Source organism: Euprymna scolopes, chromosome 33 (genome assembly GCF_053919585.1).
Source record: "Euprymna scolopes isolate OS-2025 chromosome 33, ASM5391958v1, whole genome shotgun sequence".
Lineage (NCBI taxonomy): Eukaryota > Metazoa > Mollusca > Cephalopoda > Sepiida > Sepiolidae > Euprymna > Euprymna scolopes.
In genome coordinates this window covers 1,536,486-1,552,500 of record NC_136514.1, presented here as the reverse complement: position 1 = coordinate 1,552,500, position 16,015 = coordinate 1,536,486, and the positions used below count along the sequence as shown (strand labels likewise).

The 16,015-nt window shown below is 36.8% G+C and overlaps 1 protein-coding gene and 1 pseudogene across 1 annotated transcript in view; both read left to right on the top strand.

The window, feature by feature from the left end:
- Positions 1–15,678, top strand: part of LOC145258088 (UPAR/Ly6 domain-containing protein qvr-like) — a 175,843-nt gene extending 160,165 nt beyond the window's left edge. The window contains exons 2-3 of the mRNA XM_080115817.1: positions 10,648–10,785; positions 15,166–15,678. Coding sequence (XP_079971943.1) covers positions 10,648–10,785; positions 15,166–15,530 — 503 coding nt within the window. The 3' untranslated portion in view covers positions 15,531–15,678. The remainder of the gene's footprint in view (positions 1–10,647; positions 10,786–15,165) is intronic.
- On the top strand, positions 10,876–10,994 carry LOC145258380 (5S ribosomal RNA; annotated as a pseudogene).
- Positions 15,679–16,015: the final 337 nt, after the last annotated feature.

Below are 16,015 nucleotides of genomic sequence, written 5' to 3'. Positions count from 1 at the left end.
CAATGATGATGATGATTATAATAAAAATAATGATAATACAAATAATAATAATAATAATAACAACAATAATAATAATAATAGTTATAACAATAATAATAATGATGATGATGATGATGATGATGATAAAAATAATACTAATAATAATGACAATAATAATAATAATAATAATGATGATGATGATAAATAATACTAATAATAATGACAATAATAATGATAATAATAATTATAATAATGATGATGATGATGATGATGATGATGATGATGATGATGATGATGATGATGAAAATAATAATAATAATAATAATAATAATAACAAGAATAAAAAAGCATTGGAAATGCAAAAGGATATAGGGATGGTATGCCAAAAAGTATACAAACAAGATAGCTATGAATGGCTAGGCACATGGAAATAGAATTGCATCCAAAGTATAGCCCTATAGCTTTTCTCCAATCTTCATTCCGTGCCATCATTACGGTTGTAAAAAGCTATAGGGCTATACTTTGGATGCAATTCTATTTCCATGTGCCTAGCCATTCATAGCTATCTTGTTTGTATACTTTTTGGCATACCATCCCTATATCCTTTTGCATTTCCAATGCTTTTTTATTCTTGTTAGTTAGTATTTTTACTTACAGTCTTATTTTTAAACTTACATTCATGATAGTATTGTCTTTTTTAGGAGGCGGCTCATTGCCGCCTCCATTAGTAGAAGGTCGCTTCCTGCTGGGTTTTAGGTCTTTGGGTTTTGGGCCTTAGGAGTTGCCTCTTGGTCCTCCATCGGTTCTATATTACATAGAGAGTGCTACCGCCTCTCTGATAAAACAGTTAGAGTATTATAAAGTTCTAAAATGTTCATACCTTCACTATTAAATTTTTCTTGGTTCATTCTTTGGCGTTTTGGCAAAGATTTGGCAGTTTTTGAAATTTATATTTATAATAGTTTGTGCATGAGGCAGCTTTTTTCCCCTTGGGATCCCTGTTATACTATGCTTTTGAGTCAGAACGTGAGGCAGCCTTCTTTTTTTCTGATTCTTTGTTATAAAGAGCACGTGAGGCAGCTTTTTTTCCCTCGGAATCCCTGTTATACCGTGCTTTTGAGTCAGCACGTGAGACAGCCTTCTTTTTTTCTGGTTCTTTGTTATAAAGAGCACGTGAGGCAGCTTTTTCCCCTCGGAATCCCTATTATACCGTGCTTTTGAGTCAGCACGTGAGGCAGCCTTCTTTTTTTCTGGTTCTTTGTTATAAAGAGCACGTGAGGCAGCTTTTTTCTCCTCAGAATCCCTGTTATACCGTGCTTTTGAGTCAGCACGTGAGGCAGCCTTCTTTGCCTCAGGATTTGCATGATACTTAATTTTTATTATTTCAGCATTTTTCTGATAGTATTCTTTTTGCTCAGATAATACCTTGACTTTGTTTTTTTCATAGTCTATATTTCTCTGAGCTTTTTTACTACATGCTGACTTTGGCATTTTTTATTAAATGTAAACATATAACACTTATGTGTATCTTACTATAATATCACTTATCTTATAGCAAGACAACTCTCGTAGAATTGAGATACTGCCCCGTCACCAATAGTTAAAGTGTGGAACGGTATATACACCAATAGTGTAGTTGTTATCTTTATATGAAGTCCTAATCAGTGACAGTGTGAGGTTACTTGGTTAATTTATTGTAGTTTATTTTAGAAAACTTACTTGTTTTTATTAGTAGATTGTGTATAGTAGCCACAATATCTAGTTAATTTTGTGGCTAGGGCTTGGATTTTGATTCTTTTTGGTCAGCTTCCAGTGAGTTCTTAGAAGATGACTTTCTTGCAGTTTCTTTTGCGGTTAATTTAACTTATTTCCTTTGGCGTTTGGTGAGTTCTTAGAAGAACTGGTCTGATCTACTTTTCTTAGCGAGCGAAGAGATTCAGCTGCATTTAAAAATGGTTGCTATAGTGTATTTTTGCGCATGCGTGAGAATTTCAAGTTTCCTCCTTATTTTTCAATAGTTTGACAGTAGTCATGTGTCTTTCTGCCAAGAGCGACAGACGTCAGTGTTAGCCGTGATCGTCTAGAGGTTAGAACCCCACGTTGTGGCCGTGCTAACCTAGGTTCGAATCCTGGTCACAGCATTGACATTTTGTACATATTTTACAGTCCAAAATCTGAAACATTATTTGTTTTTATAACATTGTTTTTTGACGTCGTACTTGCTGATAGGTTACTCTTATAACAATTTTGATCAACTGAGATAAAGATTTCGTGGTTTCATTAACGCTGGTGGGTTACTGTTTAAAGAAAAAAACTTAACGTTCACCTCAAATATTCAGCGTCCAAGAAATATAGGCCACTGGCAAACTGGAACGTCTGTGAGCATCCGGTGTATTATTTGGAGCTGTCCCTTTTGAGAGAAGTTCCGTGTTCGAAGTGGTCTGTCTACATTGGATATATAGTGTTTAAAACTTGTTATTACACGTAATCTTGTTTAATTATGGAGTTAGCTAAAAAGCGATGGGTCACTGCACTTCTCTATGTAAAGAGCAGTCGATTGATGCTTGAACTGTTGTCAGAGACCGTTCGTACACCGAGATACATCGTCTCAAAAGAAAGAAGAAAGAAGAAGAAGAAAGAAGAAAGAAGAACAATTGGCCATTTTTGTACCCTTTTTTTTGCTCTCTTTTGACATTTTAACCGACGTTCTGACACTCGCTGGATTCGTAAGACGCTTCTCTGTAAGAATATGGGCTTTTTGAAACTTATAAGTTGATTTTAGTTGAGATTTGGATAGTTTTGTTTTGTAGGCGTATATAGGCGTATATAGGCGTGTACGGGCCATCCCTATATAGAGAGTGCTACCGCCTCTCTGATGATAATAATAATGATGAGGATGATGATGATGATGATGATGATGATAAAAATAATAATAATAATAATGCTGCTGCTGATAATGATGATGATGATAAAAATAATAATAATAATAATAATAATAATAATAGTACAACAATCATGGAAACAACTGAAATATTAAGAAAAACCTTTGAATGCGGAAACTAACACACAGGAACAACAAACTGCTGCAGAGGCAAAACATGAAGCACTACATGGAACCAAGAATACTGAAGCCGCACATCTATAAGTTCTCTAACCGCCCCATCCTCTCATTACCATATCACTGCCCCTCCCCACCAAAAATAAACCACAAAAGACTGCGACCAAATAGCCGAATAGAGTCAAAGAGGAAGAAAAGACTGAGGAACTGACAGACCTCAGTCAAATAAGTGCAAAGAGAACTGAGACCTTGGGGAGGCTTATTACCACTCAAATTCCAGTGAAGACCAATAGCCACTGCCAACAAGAAATTAATGGCAAGCAGCTGTTGTGATAATGCAAATTTATTTGCAAATGTTATCGAAAGAAGTGGAGAGTACTGGAAACCTGGGTAAACTTGTTGTCACTCAACTTCCAGGGAACACCACAGGCTGTTTTCAAGGAAAGATCTTCGATGACCTGTGTGAAAGCTCCTTGTGAGTCAATAATAATAACAACAATAATAATAATAGCAACAACAACAATAATAATAACAAGAACAATAATAATAGCAACAACAACAACAATGATAACAAAAACAACAATAATAATAACAACAACAAAAACAATAATAACAAAATAATAGAAATAAAAAACAACAATAATAACAAAAACAATAATAACAAAAACAATAATAACAAAAACAATAATAACAAAAACAATAATAATAACAACAATAATAATAATAACAATAATAATAACAAAAACAATAATAACAACAACAATAATAGCAACAACAATAATAATAATAACAAAAACAACAATAATAATAACAACAACAACAAAAACAACAATAATAATAAAAAACAACAATAATAATAACAAAATCAAAAATAATAACAACAAAAACAACAATAATAAAAAACAACAGTAATAATAAAAAACAACAATAATAATAACAAAAACAACAACAACAATAATAACAAAAACAACAATAATAATAACAACAACTACAACAACAATAATAATAATAACAAAAACAACAACAACAATAATAATAACAAAAACAACAACAATAATAATAACAAAAACAACAACAACAATAATAATAACAAAAACAACAATAATAATAATAACAAAAACAACAACAACAAAAATAATAACAAAAACAACAACAATAATAACAAAACAAAACTGAAGAAATAAAATACTAATGAGACTTCCACCTTATTAGTGCAATGACCTTTAAGAGGTTTATTGCAACTCAAATTACATTGATGACCAATGGTCATTGCCAGCGAGAAGTCAATGGCAAGTGACTGTTGCGATAACACAAAATCATTTGCAAAGGCTATCAAAAAAGCTGGAGAGTACTAGAAATCTGGGGAGACTTGTTGTCACCCAAACTCCAAGGTACACCACCGGTTTTTGTCAGTGAGCAATCTCTGATGATGACCTGCGTTAGAACTCCTAGTAAGTATATATTGTTACTATTGGTTTCCACACAGGCCATCATCAAAGATTTCTCTTCGAAAACAACCTATGGTGTTCCTCAAAATCTGAGTGACAACAGGTCTCCCCAGATTTCCAGGATTCTCCACCTCTTTCAATAACCTTTGTCAATAGATTTGCATTATCGCAACAATCATTTACCATTTATTCCAATGAAGACTAATGGTAGCAACCATTAGTCTTCCCAAGGTCCCAGTTCTTTACGCACTCATCCAGTGGAGGTCTGGTTAGTGCTTTCTCTCCTTGGTCTTTCCATCCTCCTTGACCCTTCGACTGTTTGTTGTGGTGCCAGTCATGCTGACTCTGTGGGGGGGGGGGATTGGTGGCGATGGGGATATACACTTTACAATTTTCCAGTTCTCTTAGTTGTGTCTTTTTGTTTCACTTCGGTTGCACTTTCTATCTGTCCGCTTACAATTTGTTGTTCATGTCGATTAGTTTCCACACTTGGGAATTTTCCTTAAGATTTCAACCGTTTTCAGCATTACAGTCCATTGTATAGTCACAGTCTTCCCGTTGATTCCAATTTCTCTTAGTCTTTTTTTTCAAGTTCTTTGGGACTGTTCCTAGTGCTCCGACAATCACTGGTACTACATAGATTTTCTTCGGGTTCCATATTCCTTTCAGTTCTTTGGCAATTTCGCATATTTGTTTCTTTTTTCTGTCTCTTTGATCTTCACTCTCTGGTTCGTTGAAACGGCAAGATCTACAATTTAGCCGTTCCTTTCCTTCTTGTTAATTATTATAACGTCTGGTCTTCTTGCTTATATGAATGTCTCAAAGAATTTTGTAGTTTTCGTTTTCCTGTACTGTCTCCAGTTTGTGTTTGGATCATTTGTCCGCATGTTTGAGTTTCATCTCTCTATTGCAGATATTGATGCAGTGAGCCTCTAAGAAGGCAACCTCCATCATGGATGTGCCTGCGAAACGACGACCGTAGTTTCCTTTTTATATACATGTTTTATTAATCCAAAAATGGAGGGGGGGTGAAAATACCACTCAAACTATGAATTCGGCTGCACAAAGTTCAAATCCAGTCAAATCTATTCGGTTTATTTACACACTGCGGAGCCTCCGTTCCGTCTCAAGAGACAATGGACACCCCTGTAAGGGTAGCTACGTGTTTAATTGGGAGGCAAGAGTTGCACAATCTCCAACCATACCTCTCCTGAATCAGCACTACTTGAGTCCAGTGGCAAGGAGAAGTCCAGGGCGACTGGAAACAATGCCAAGAGCACATACAGCACTTGGTTCCCAAATGGTCACCCATTTTAGTACTGACTAGGCTCAATGTTGCTTAATACACATTTCATTTACACGCTAATACTATTGGAAAAGGTATGAACCTGATCCCCACATCATTAAACAAATGTTTTATCCTGACCTTAAAAGGTCATTTGATAAAATCGAAAATTCTAGGTCGACATTTTTTTATTGTCATTTCACTTCAAACAAGGCACAGGGCCACTTAATTGTGAGCGGCTACTATTTGGGATCAAATTTGCAAGGATACTATTTAGGGAGTTGAGCAGTGAGATGTCTGTTTACATTACACTTGAATTTCTGCATGTCAGTACAGTCAGGGAAGCAGAAGCCCAGGAGGGAATTCCAAAGTACAGCAGTCTAAGGAGAAAAAGCTATTCGAGTAGAAGGCTTTACACCATATAAGGATCTCTACAGTATAGGGGTGGGATTTTGCTGCTTGTTGGGTTTGTCAAGGGTATTGTCGTCAAGAGGGTAGTAGTACAGGGTGACCCCCAAAAAACGGGCCTCGTGTACACTTTATGTGATATCTCCATTATTTATTCACCGATTGCCCTTATTTTACAGGACATGGCAGAATCAATGACCGTGAGTACACAAAGACCCCAGTGGGAGCTGGGACAAAGAATACATTGTGTTAAGTTTTACTACAGACATGCTCGTTTAAGAAAACCAAGGACAGTTTCATGCGTCAGTTCGAATGCGAAAAGGCTCCATCCAAAAGCAGAATTCAGAACTGGATGGATCACTTCGAGAAGTATGGGACTGTGGAGAACCTCAACGCTGCCAGAGAGAACCGTCCAAGCCACTCGGGACGTCCGAAGAAGCGAACAGCCGAGCTGGTCGAAAGAGTGAGAGAGTTTCTCCAGCAAAGTCCAAAACACTCTGTGCATAAGCAAAGTCAATCCCTCGGTATGTCCCGTGAGACTTGCAGGAGAGTGCTGGTGAACGATATCAGGGCTTACCTATGCAGAATACAGAGACTGCAGACCCTTACAGCCTCAGACAAGAAGCAGAGGAGGGCTATGGCAGTCAAGATGCTCGAGAAGATCGAGGAGACACCAAGTTTCCTTAACCTCCTTTGGATCTCAGATGAAGCTCACTTCCATCTTGATGGAACGGCGAACTCCAAGACAAATGTCTTCTGGGGGTTCTCCAGACCCAATGAAGTAGCCACCAAACTCCTGCACTCTCCTAAGTGCACGGTGTGGGCTGCAATCTCAGCCAGAGGCATCATCGGACCAATCTTCATCAAAGATACTGCCGCAGCAGTGACAGTCACCAAGGAGGAGTATGTGGAGGTCCTCAAAACCTTCAAGAGTGAGCTCCAGACCATCTCCCGTCGCTTATGAGCAAGTTCTGGTTCCAGCAGGACAGAGCTAGTTCACACACCTAAAACCTGTCCCGAGATTGGCTGAAAGAGAACTTCGGAGACTGAATGATCAGTCTCAAGACTGATTTTGAGTGGGCACTCCATAGCCCGGACCTAAGCCCCTCCAGATTTTTTTCTTTGGGGCTATCTTAAGGACAGAGTCTACGCAGGGAAACCCAGACCCATCACGGAACTCAAGGAAGCCATCAGGGAGGAGATGAGAGCCATTACCAATTCAGTCTGTAAGAACGTCATGGACAACTTCGAAATGCACAGAGCTAAATGGAGGCCATCTAGAACATATGCTGTAGAACGGAGAAAAAGGGCCAAAGACCCTAGTGTTTTGATGTAATGTTTTGAATATAATAAACTAATTATGACAAAAGTTTCATTTCATTCAGACAAAACACTAAGAAACGGGGCCTAATTAGAGTTGGGGCCCTGTTTTTGGGTCACCCTGTATTTTGAGTTCGTTAGAGCACTTGCCATTGAAATATTTGAAAAACAGGCACAAGGATGCCACGTTTCGGCGATGGGACAGAGGTCAGAGTTTAGTTGATAGTGTGGAACCTATTAGTTTTGTGACCCTTTTTTTAACCCTGTCAAGGATCAAGAAACTAGTTGCAGATGCACCAGCTCAGATGTAGCAACAATGGGCATCGTTTATGTTACGCAAGTTATACATATTTTATTTTTTTCGTGTAGAATATTTGCATTTATAGTTTCAAAGTCGACTGCACAAAGTTGAAATCCAGTCTAATCTTTGATGATTATTTATAAACTAAAACTATTGTAAAAGATATGAAACTGACCCCCCCTTCAGCTGTGGGTAACATAGCAACTTGTGTTCAATTAGCGTTGCAACATGAATTATTTATATGAAGTGAATTCTGTTTCGCTATTGAATAAGTCATTGTCAGTGATTGCTCATTGGCAATCACAAGCGATTTTCCCTAGAATTTGAGTGACAATAAGTCTCCACAGTTTTCTAGCACCCTTTACCTCTTTCTATAAGCATTTCTAATCACTGTGTTATCACAACAGCCGTTGATCATTTCTCTGGAATTTGAATGGCAATAAACCTCCTTAAAGCAAAAAAAGCTTCTTATGCCTAGCGTATTAGTTGAGGATCTATCTTTGGCAATCAGTTCGACGGAGACTAGGCTATTGCAATGGCCTTTTATCTGTCAAGCTGTGGTATTTAATCACAGTAGTCCTTTTTTTTTTTTTTACACAGTGGTCACCACTTATCAAGGCCCGGAAGCCACTCAGGGATAAGGGTTATTGCAAGTACGTACATTACGTTAGTGTGGAGATTTGATGAAGTATTTACTTAAGGGGGCGGTTCATTATGAATTTGTAAACGTTGGACTTGAACACATCCAAGTTGTAGTCAGGTGGGAAGCAGGCAGACAGAACAGAGTTCCACAGGCGTGCAGTTCTAAGAAAGAAGCTTTGTTCATGGAATCCACGTTTTGATTTAGGCACAGATAAAGAGTGGGGGAAATTTTTCAGTGGATTCGGCTAGACGGGTGTCCTATGAGGTTCAGCCTTCCAGACCTTTTATCTGTAAAGCTGTGGTATTCGATCAGGATAGTCCTATGAGGTTTAACTTTCTAGCCCTTTTTTCTGTCAAGCTGTGGTATTCGATCATGATAGTCCTAAGAGGTTCAGCCTTCCAGGCTATTTATCTGTCAAGCTGTGGTATTCAATCAGGGTAGTCCTAGAAGGTCCCGCTTTCCAGGTCATAACTTTTTGCTTTGGGGAGGAGTTAGTTCATGGCTAAGTGTCTGAAGCGCATGAGAATGCTGATGAGGTTTCTCAAGCGATTTCTTAAGGGCCAGCATGCACTTGTGCCTTATTGCCTTATGACAAACATTTCTGTGGTGGGAGGGAAGATATCTAAGATGGTTAAATTTTCTGATGAAACCTCACTCAATTCTTAACATACAGGCAAATTGAATACGCACACATCCAAAGCAATGATTGAATTCTTAAAAATCATCTCTAGTCTGTAGAACATTACACATCCAAAGCAATGATTGAATTCTTAAAAATCATCTCTAGTCTGTAGAACATTACGGCCAAAATGGATGCGAATATTTAAAGCTTCTTTCCTTTCACAATTATAAAAAAACCTTTTCAATCACGGATTGCTATGACCAATAACACCCTTCCTGAGAGTCCAACATTCGAACCTCAACTGAACATTCTCAGGCAATATGAATTGAAATAATTATATAGAAGATATTGCCAAATGTGCTGCAAAGAAGGTAAACTCCATTTACCAGGCAAGAAAACTTCTCACATCTACTAATATTTTATATCTCTATAAAACCACCATTCGCTCGTGTATGAAGTACTGTTGCCACATCTGAGCTAGTGCACCAACCGCTAGTCTTTCCCTCTGGGACATAAAATTGAGTCTCTAATCTGCACTGTCTGCAAATCTCCAGTATTACATTCCTGTGCTTGTTTTACAAGTACTTCCATAGAATATGCATCGATGCACTTACTGCCTTTGCAGCTCCACAACGAAGATACTTCTGACCCACCCAACTAGGAGCAACATCCTAACCCTCACTGTAGAAGTCCCTAGACGCCAGAAAATCTCCTATTGTTCAAACCGATTTCATTTAGAAATCCCTCTCTGCTCCATGTTTCCTCGACCATATCAACATGCAAAAATTTAAATGTAATGTGAACAAACGTCTTACTACCCAACTCCTTACTAAGGTTGTCACCCCCTCCCATCAATGTGTCCCCTATTATAATAACCCTTTACATCATGGAATAAAAGTTTTAAAAATTCAAGTACTCTCTGTGCTTTTTGTATTGGAGGTATGGATGGTGCTCTTCCTTTTCAGTCTTCCCATCCGCCTTGACCCTTCATGATCATTTTGTGTTGTCCCATTGGTGGATAGGGTTATGACGTTTGTCGTAGGTTAAGTTTCCTTATACTTGTATGACATAATTTCTATAGTTTTTGTATATGTATAAGTTATATGTAGGTATTGTATATGTATTAGATAGATGTAGGCATTATATACGTGTAAATTATATGTAGGTATTGCATATGTGTAAATTATATGTAGGTATTGCCGATGTGTAAATTATATGTAGGTATTGCAGATGTGTAAATTATATGTAGGTATTGCATATGTGTAAATTATATGTAGGTATTGCAGATGTGTAAATTATATGTAGGTATTGCATATGTGTAAATTATATGTAGGTATTGCATATGTGTAAATTATATGTAGGTATTGCAGATGTGTAAATTATATGTAGGTATTGCAGATGTGTAAATTATATGTAGGTATTGCATACGTGTAAATTATATGTAGGTATTGCATATGTGTAAATTACATGTAGGTATATGCATGTTATATACGTAAGTATTGTATAATTATATGAAACTATTATATATTGTCAATAGAACAGTTTTATGAGATTGAACCTTTATTTATTTCTGTCTTTTTCAGACTCTGATTCGATCAGTTGCTATCATTGTTTAAATAAAGATGAATGGTGCTCAGATCCATTCAATGAAACACATCCTCAACTGGAAACCATAGTCTGTGATGGAATGTGCGTAAAATGGGTAAGGGAACCTGCACCAGGTAAACAAACGAATTTAATATATGATACCGAAATAGTGAAGTCGCACTCATTTTTTTAAACGTTTTATTTTTCATAGTTTTGTATTGTAAGCATACGGCATAATCACGTTGACATACCGGTTCCCGGCAGATCACCGAAGTTAAGCAACGTTGAGCTTGGTCATTACTAAAATGGGTGACCAATTTGGGAAGTTCAGGTGCTGTATGTAGGAGGACGTCGACACCTCCCTGAAAAAAGTTGCAAAATCTAACATCGTCATCTCCCCTAATGGGGATATACATGCGACTGGGGACCGCTTGTGAATTTCATACTCCCATGAAACTTCCTCCTTCGGAGGAAGCCGGTTAAACCCTGCTTGAAGCATGCATATACATTTGCTAGAATTTTTTTTTAAAAATGTGAAAATATTAAGCAAATCTTTGAGAACCATGTTTGGTACTGTAATAGACATAGAGAGGACCTACTTCAGAAACGGGCGAGAATCTGTCTTGGCAGCAGCAGGCTGAAGGACAGAAAAAGAAAAAAAGAGGCCCAAGATGGCGGCTGTTGTCTTTTAAAGCCTCTGGTCACGCGTAGATCTCTAGCAGTCTCGTGTGGTATATGCAAATTAGGTATGCCCGAAACATTATAAAAAATGAGTCGCTAGGAGGAATGGGAGAAGCGTTTAAGACATTTGAATAGAGAATGTCGACGTGTATCTCGTGTTGTGAACAATGAACTCTACTCAACTCAGCTTGTGACTAGCGAACCTCTGCTTGATGTTTTAGCCAAAAAGTTTTGTTGCTTTGGGTTAGACAAAGACTTCTGATACAGTTACAACCTAAAATGAATAAATAAATCATTAGCGGGACCTGTGGAAATTCCACAGGGGACTCATTCATATGTAATATATTGATGTTGGCATTCTGTAGCTGTTCAGTGTAAATGGAGACGCTCTGATATTATTGTAGCTTTTTTTTGTTAAAACTGCAAAAGTATTTATCTGAGTTAGCATGAACGCTTGGTAAAGCCCGGTCGTAAAGTACACTTAAATATGATATTTTAATTCTTGCAGATTTCGTATATATTATTATAGAGTTAATGTCCTATCGATTTTTATATGTTATAAAGTTGCAATTTCAAAAATCGCAAAATATATTCATATGACTTGGGTGCATTAGCTTGAATCAAAACCGAAATAAAAACTTATGGAAAAAATATGTGTATATACATCTTGGACTTCCGGTTCTTTGACTGTCATGGCTCTTGTGGGCTGCGACGTTGTTTGGCTGTGGAATTTATTATTATACATATATATATATAACTCAAATTCCTTCAGCCATAATCGAAACTGAAACCAAAACTTATGAAGAATTCTTGATAAAATTGTTTATAAAAAAAATAGATGATTTAAGTGCGATCAGCTATAGTCGAAATCGAAACCAAAACTTATAAGGAATTCTTGGTAAAATTATTTATGACAAGAAATAGAAGAACATAACAATTAAATGGATGTAAGCGTAGCACACAAAAGAACACACGCTATCGTATTAATATATAGATAATAATTGGAAAAGTTCATGTGGAGTGAGAGATTTTTCAGGAAGGACAGCTTGTCACCTTTGTTATTTGTTTTGAGTATGTTACACTTGTCGTTCATATTACAAAAGTTAAATGTGTGTTATGAGTGTAGAAAGTGGGAGTAAACCATTTATTATTTATGGCTGATTTAAAGTTGGATGCAAAGAATGAAAACTAGCTACGTATGTTTGTGAGGACTGTTCACATGTTCAATAATGGCATAGGTATCGAATTTGGCATGGAAAAGTGTGGCGTCCTGAAATTGAAAAGGGGAAAAATTGTTGAAAGTAAAGGAATAAAACTTTTGAATAGGAAAATGATAAAAGAAGTGGGAGAAGAAGGAATTGTGGAATTCGATAAAATAAAAGAAGCTGAAATGAAGTAAATAATAGAAAAAGAATACAAGGGAAGACTGCGGTTGGTTTTTAGATCGATTGAATGGAAAAACAAAATATCTGCTGTAAACACATCGGCAGTATCTGTATTTCAATATGTGGCGGGTATTATACAATGGAAAGAAAGATATGGACCGGAAGACAAGGAAAACTATTGCAATGAATGGAGTTCTTCACCCAAAGAATGATGTCGATAGGTTATATGTGAAAAAAAAAAAAAAAGCGGGAGGACGAAGGTTAATAGATGTAGAACGATGTGTAAAAAAAGAAGAAAATAGTCTGAAAATTTACATCTCCGACTGTAAAGCTCATAAAGGGTGTGTCGAAATTTGAAAAATTGCAAGAGAGCGAACTAGTAAGAATTAAAGGCAAGAAATAAAAAACAAGCGAATGCCAAGTGGATGAGAAGAAAATGCATGTTTGATTCAGTAGGGATCTACCAAATGTGACTTGAAGGTTGGAACTGATATGTTCCGTACAAGCTGTCGGGAGAGGGGGAAGAAAGAATCAAAATGGCGGTTCCTACAACTTTTATAATAAAGTGATCTTACAAAGTGATGCAAATTCGACCTAAAGTTGAACCTTGAATTCGATGGCGCCCCCACCGGCCCATCTATTGTTAAATAGTTTGAAAGGGCCGAATGTGTTTGCGCATTGTCTAAAATAAAAGTGCTCACACTGGTCATCCCACTAGTTATCCTACCATTTATTAAATTAAATTGCCACCAAGTTAATAATGTATTGATAACTTGAAATTGAGTGTAACAATCTATCGATCCAAACTTTGAATTTAGAAGCTTTCTCATCATCATCATATCATATGAATCTGAAGATTCTGTTGTTGGCATTGGTTCCCCCGATATTTTTCTAGTCAGAATTCTTTCTAAAAAGACGTCTGGTACTTATGGGAGGGACCACATGAAGTTTGCCAACATCCTAAATGAAAGTGATTTTTGTGGAACGAACTAAATTCGAACTTGGAACACCCAAGTCATCAGTCCGTGTCTTTAACCACTTGACCATCGTTACCACCCATTGTTATTGTTGTTTCATCCAATGCCGGTAGGCACAGATGAAATGTGAACAAATTCCAATTGGCAGAGTTCTCAATCGGTCATTGCAGCAACCAGCTCAGTTCCTGCCAGACCGGTTTCCTCTTCAATAATGGATTTCAGTGTTACACATGGACGTCCAACTCTCCTTTTTGCGTCTGGAGTCAAAAGTAGGAACTTTCCTGCTGGTTCATCATGTCAATTAATATGACCGGCAAGTGCTACACGTCTCTTTCTCACAATATTGGAAACCCAAGGTAAGGAACGATACAAAGACTTGTTTGTTGGGTGACTTTTCCAGGATATGTTGAAGGCTAGTCGAAGCATTCTTGTATATTTACTATCGAGATGTTTCCGGTGTGATACACTCCTGTTAGCAGTGTTAAAAAGAACGAATTCAGAAGAGGGGGGTCGAGTGTTTTGCACCAAAATCACCACGTTGAAATGTAAGAAATCATGCAAATAATATGAATTCCTTTTTATTTATTTTCTTTTTGCATAGGCATCACCACTTATCAAGGCCCAGAGGCCACTCGAGGATAAGGGTTAAGAGTGTACAGTAGTCAATTGGACAATATAGTAATCGTCAGTAATGGAAATTTGGTAAATTTGTTAATTTAAGTTGAACGGCTCATCAAGAACTTGTTTACATTAGACTTGAAGACAACCATATTGTAGTCAGCTGGAAAGCAGGAAAACAGAAGACAATTCCATAGGCGTCCAGTTCTAAGAAAGAAGCTTTGTTCATGGAATCTACGTTTAGGTTTAGGCACAGATAAAGAGTGAGGGGAATTATTGATAGTGTTTTCTGTTAAACGGGTGTTTCTTGTGAAAGTTTGGCGAAGGAGGGGGACATATTTTTTTATTATGATCGGATCTTATTAGATTACAAACATATTACATTATGCGGCATAATCACGTTGACACGTCGATTCTCATTAGATCACCGAAGTTAAGCAATGTTGAGCCTGGTCAGTACAAGATGGGTGACCAATTTAGCAATTCCGGTAGAAAAACGTCGACACCTCCTTGCAAGAGTTGCAAAAACCTAACATCGTCATCTCTCCTAATGGGCATATATATGCGACTGGGGATTGCTTGTGAATTTCATACTACCATGGAACTTCCTCCTTTGGGGAAAGCCAGTGAAACCTGCCTAGCATTAGTACCACAGTTTCAAGCCTTCTAAGGCAGTAAAAAAAGAACATGTTTTTTTCTAAAAGACATTACAAACATTACAAACATTACATTTCAAACATTGCGTTTATTTAATTTTGTCACGTGTATATTTGTTTATTTCATTTTTTATTTTATTTTTTTTTTTTGTTTTTTGTTTTTTGAAAAATAATTTTCATTTATTTTCTATTTCCAGGAAAGATGACATTTACCCGAACTTGCTCTTCCAAGTTGAATATTCTGATGAATATTTACCATGTTTGTATGCGAGAGTCCCGTCCAGCCAAGGGACAGATATGTTTCTGCAATACAGCTCATTGCAATACGGCACCGCACAGCCTGAAGATGCCGCTGGCATTGGTTTTTATGTGTCTTCTAACATGTCTTGCGCTTGCTGGCTTCTCGACGACAAACCTGGATCAGTTACTCCCAATCTCGTTGACCTTACGTCCACCTCCGCCTCCTCCAAAGTCACACAAACAACAGAAACACCAACACACGCTAAACACAACATTTCAGAATAATCTAGAACAGCTCACTAATAAAAATACGTATCTCTAGATATTTTTTATGTCTTTTCAATTTAGATATGCAATTTTTTTTTTTTTTTTTTTTGGAAGGGGCTGGGAGGCAGACAAAAAAAAAATACACCAAGAAAAGTAACATAAAAAAAAGGAAAACTTGATTTTAATATGAAGGCTACCACTGTTTGTTATTTTAAACTACATTATTAATTTTGCACGGATTTTAACATGGAAACGAACACAAATACAGTGAACACACACACGTCTATATATATATATATATATATATATATATATATATATATATATATATATATATATATATATATATATATTTCTATGAAAATATGATTTTTTTTCAATGATATTTCCCGTTTTTTTATATACTAATCCTTAATTTATGAAGCTCAATGTAATTACAGAGCATATAACAAATAAATGACAAACGTCTATCTTCCAAATTTCATGATGTTGACCATCTTACAATTTATTCCTTCAATTGCGTTGACATTTACAATTCTT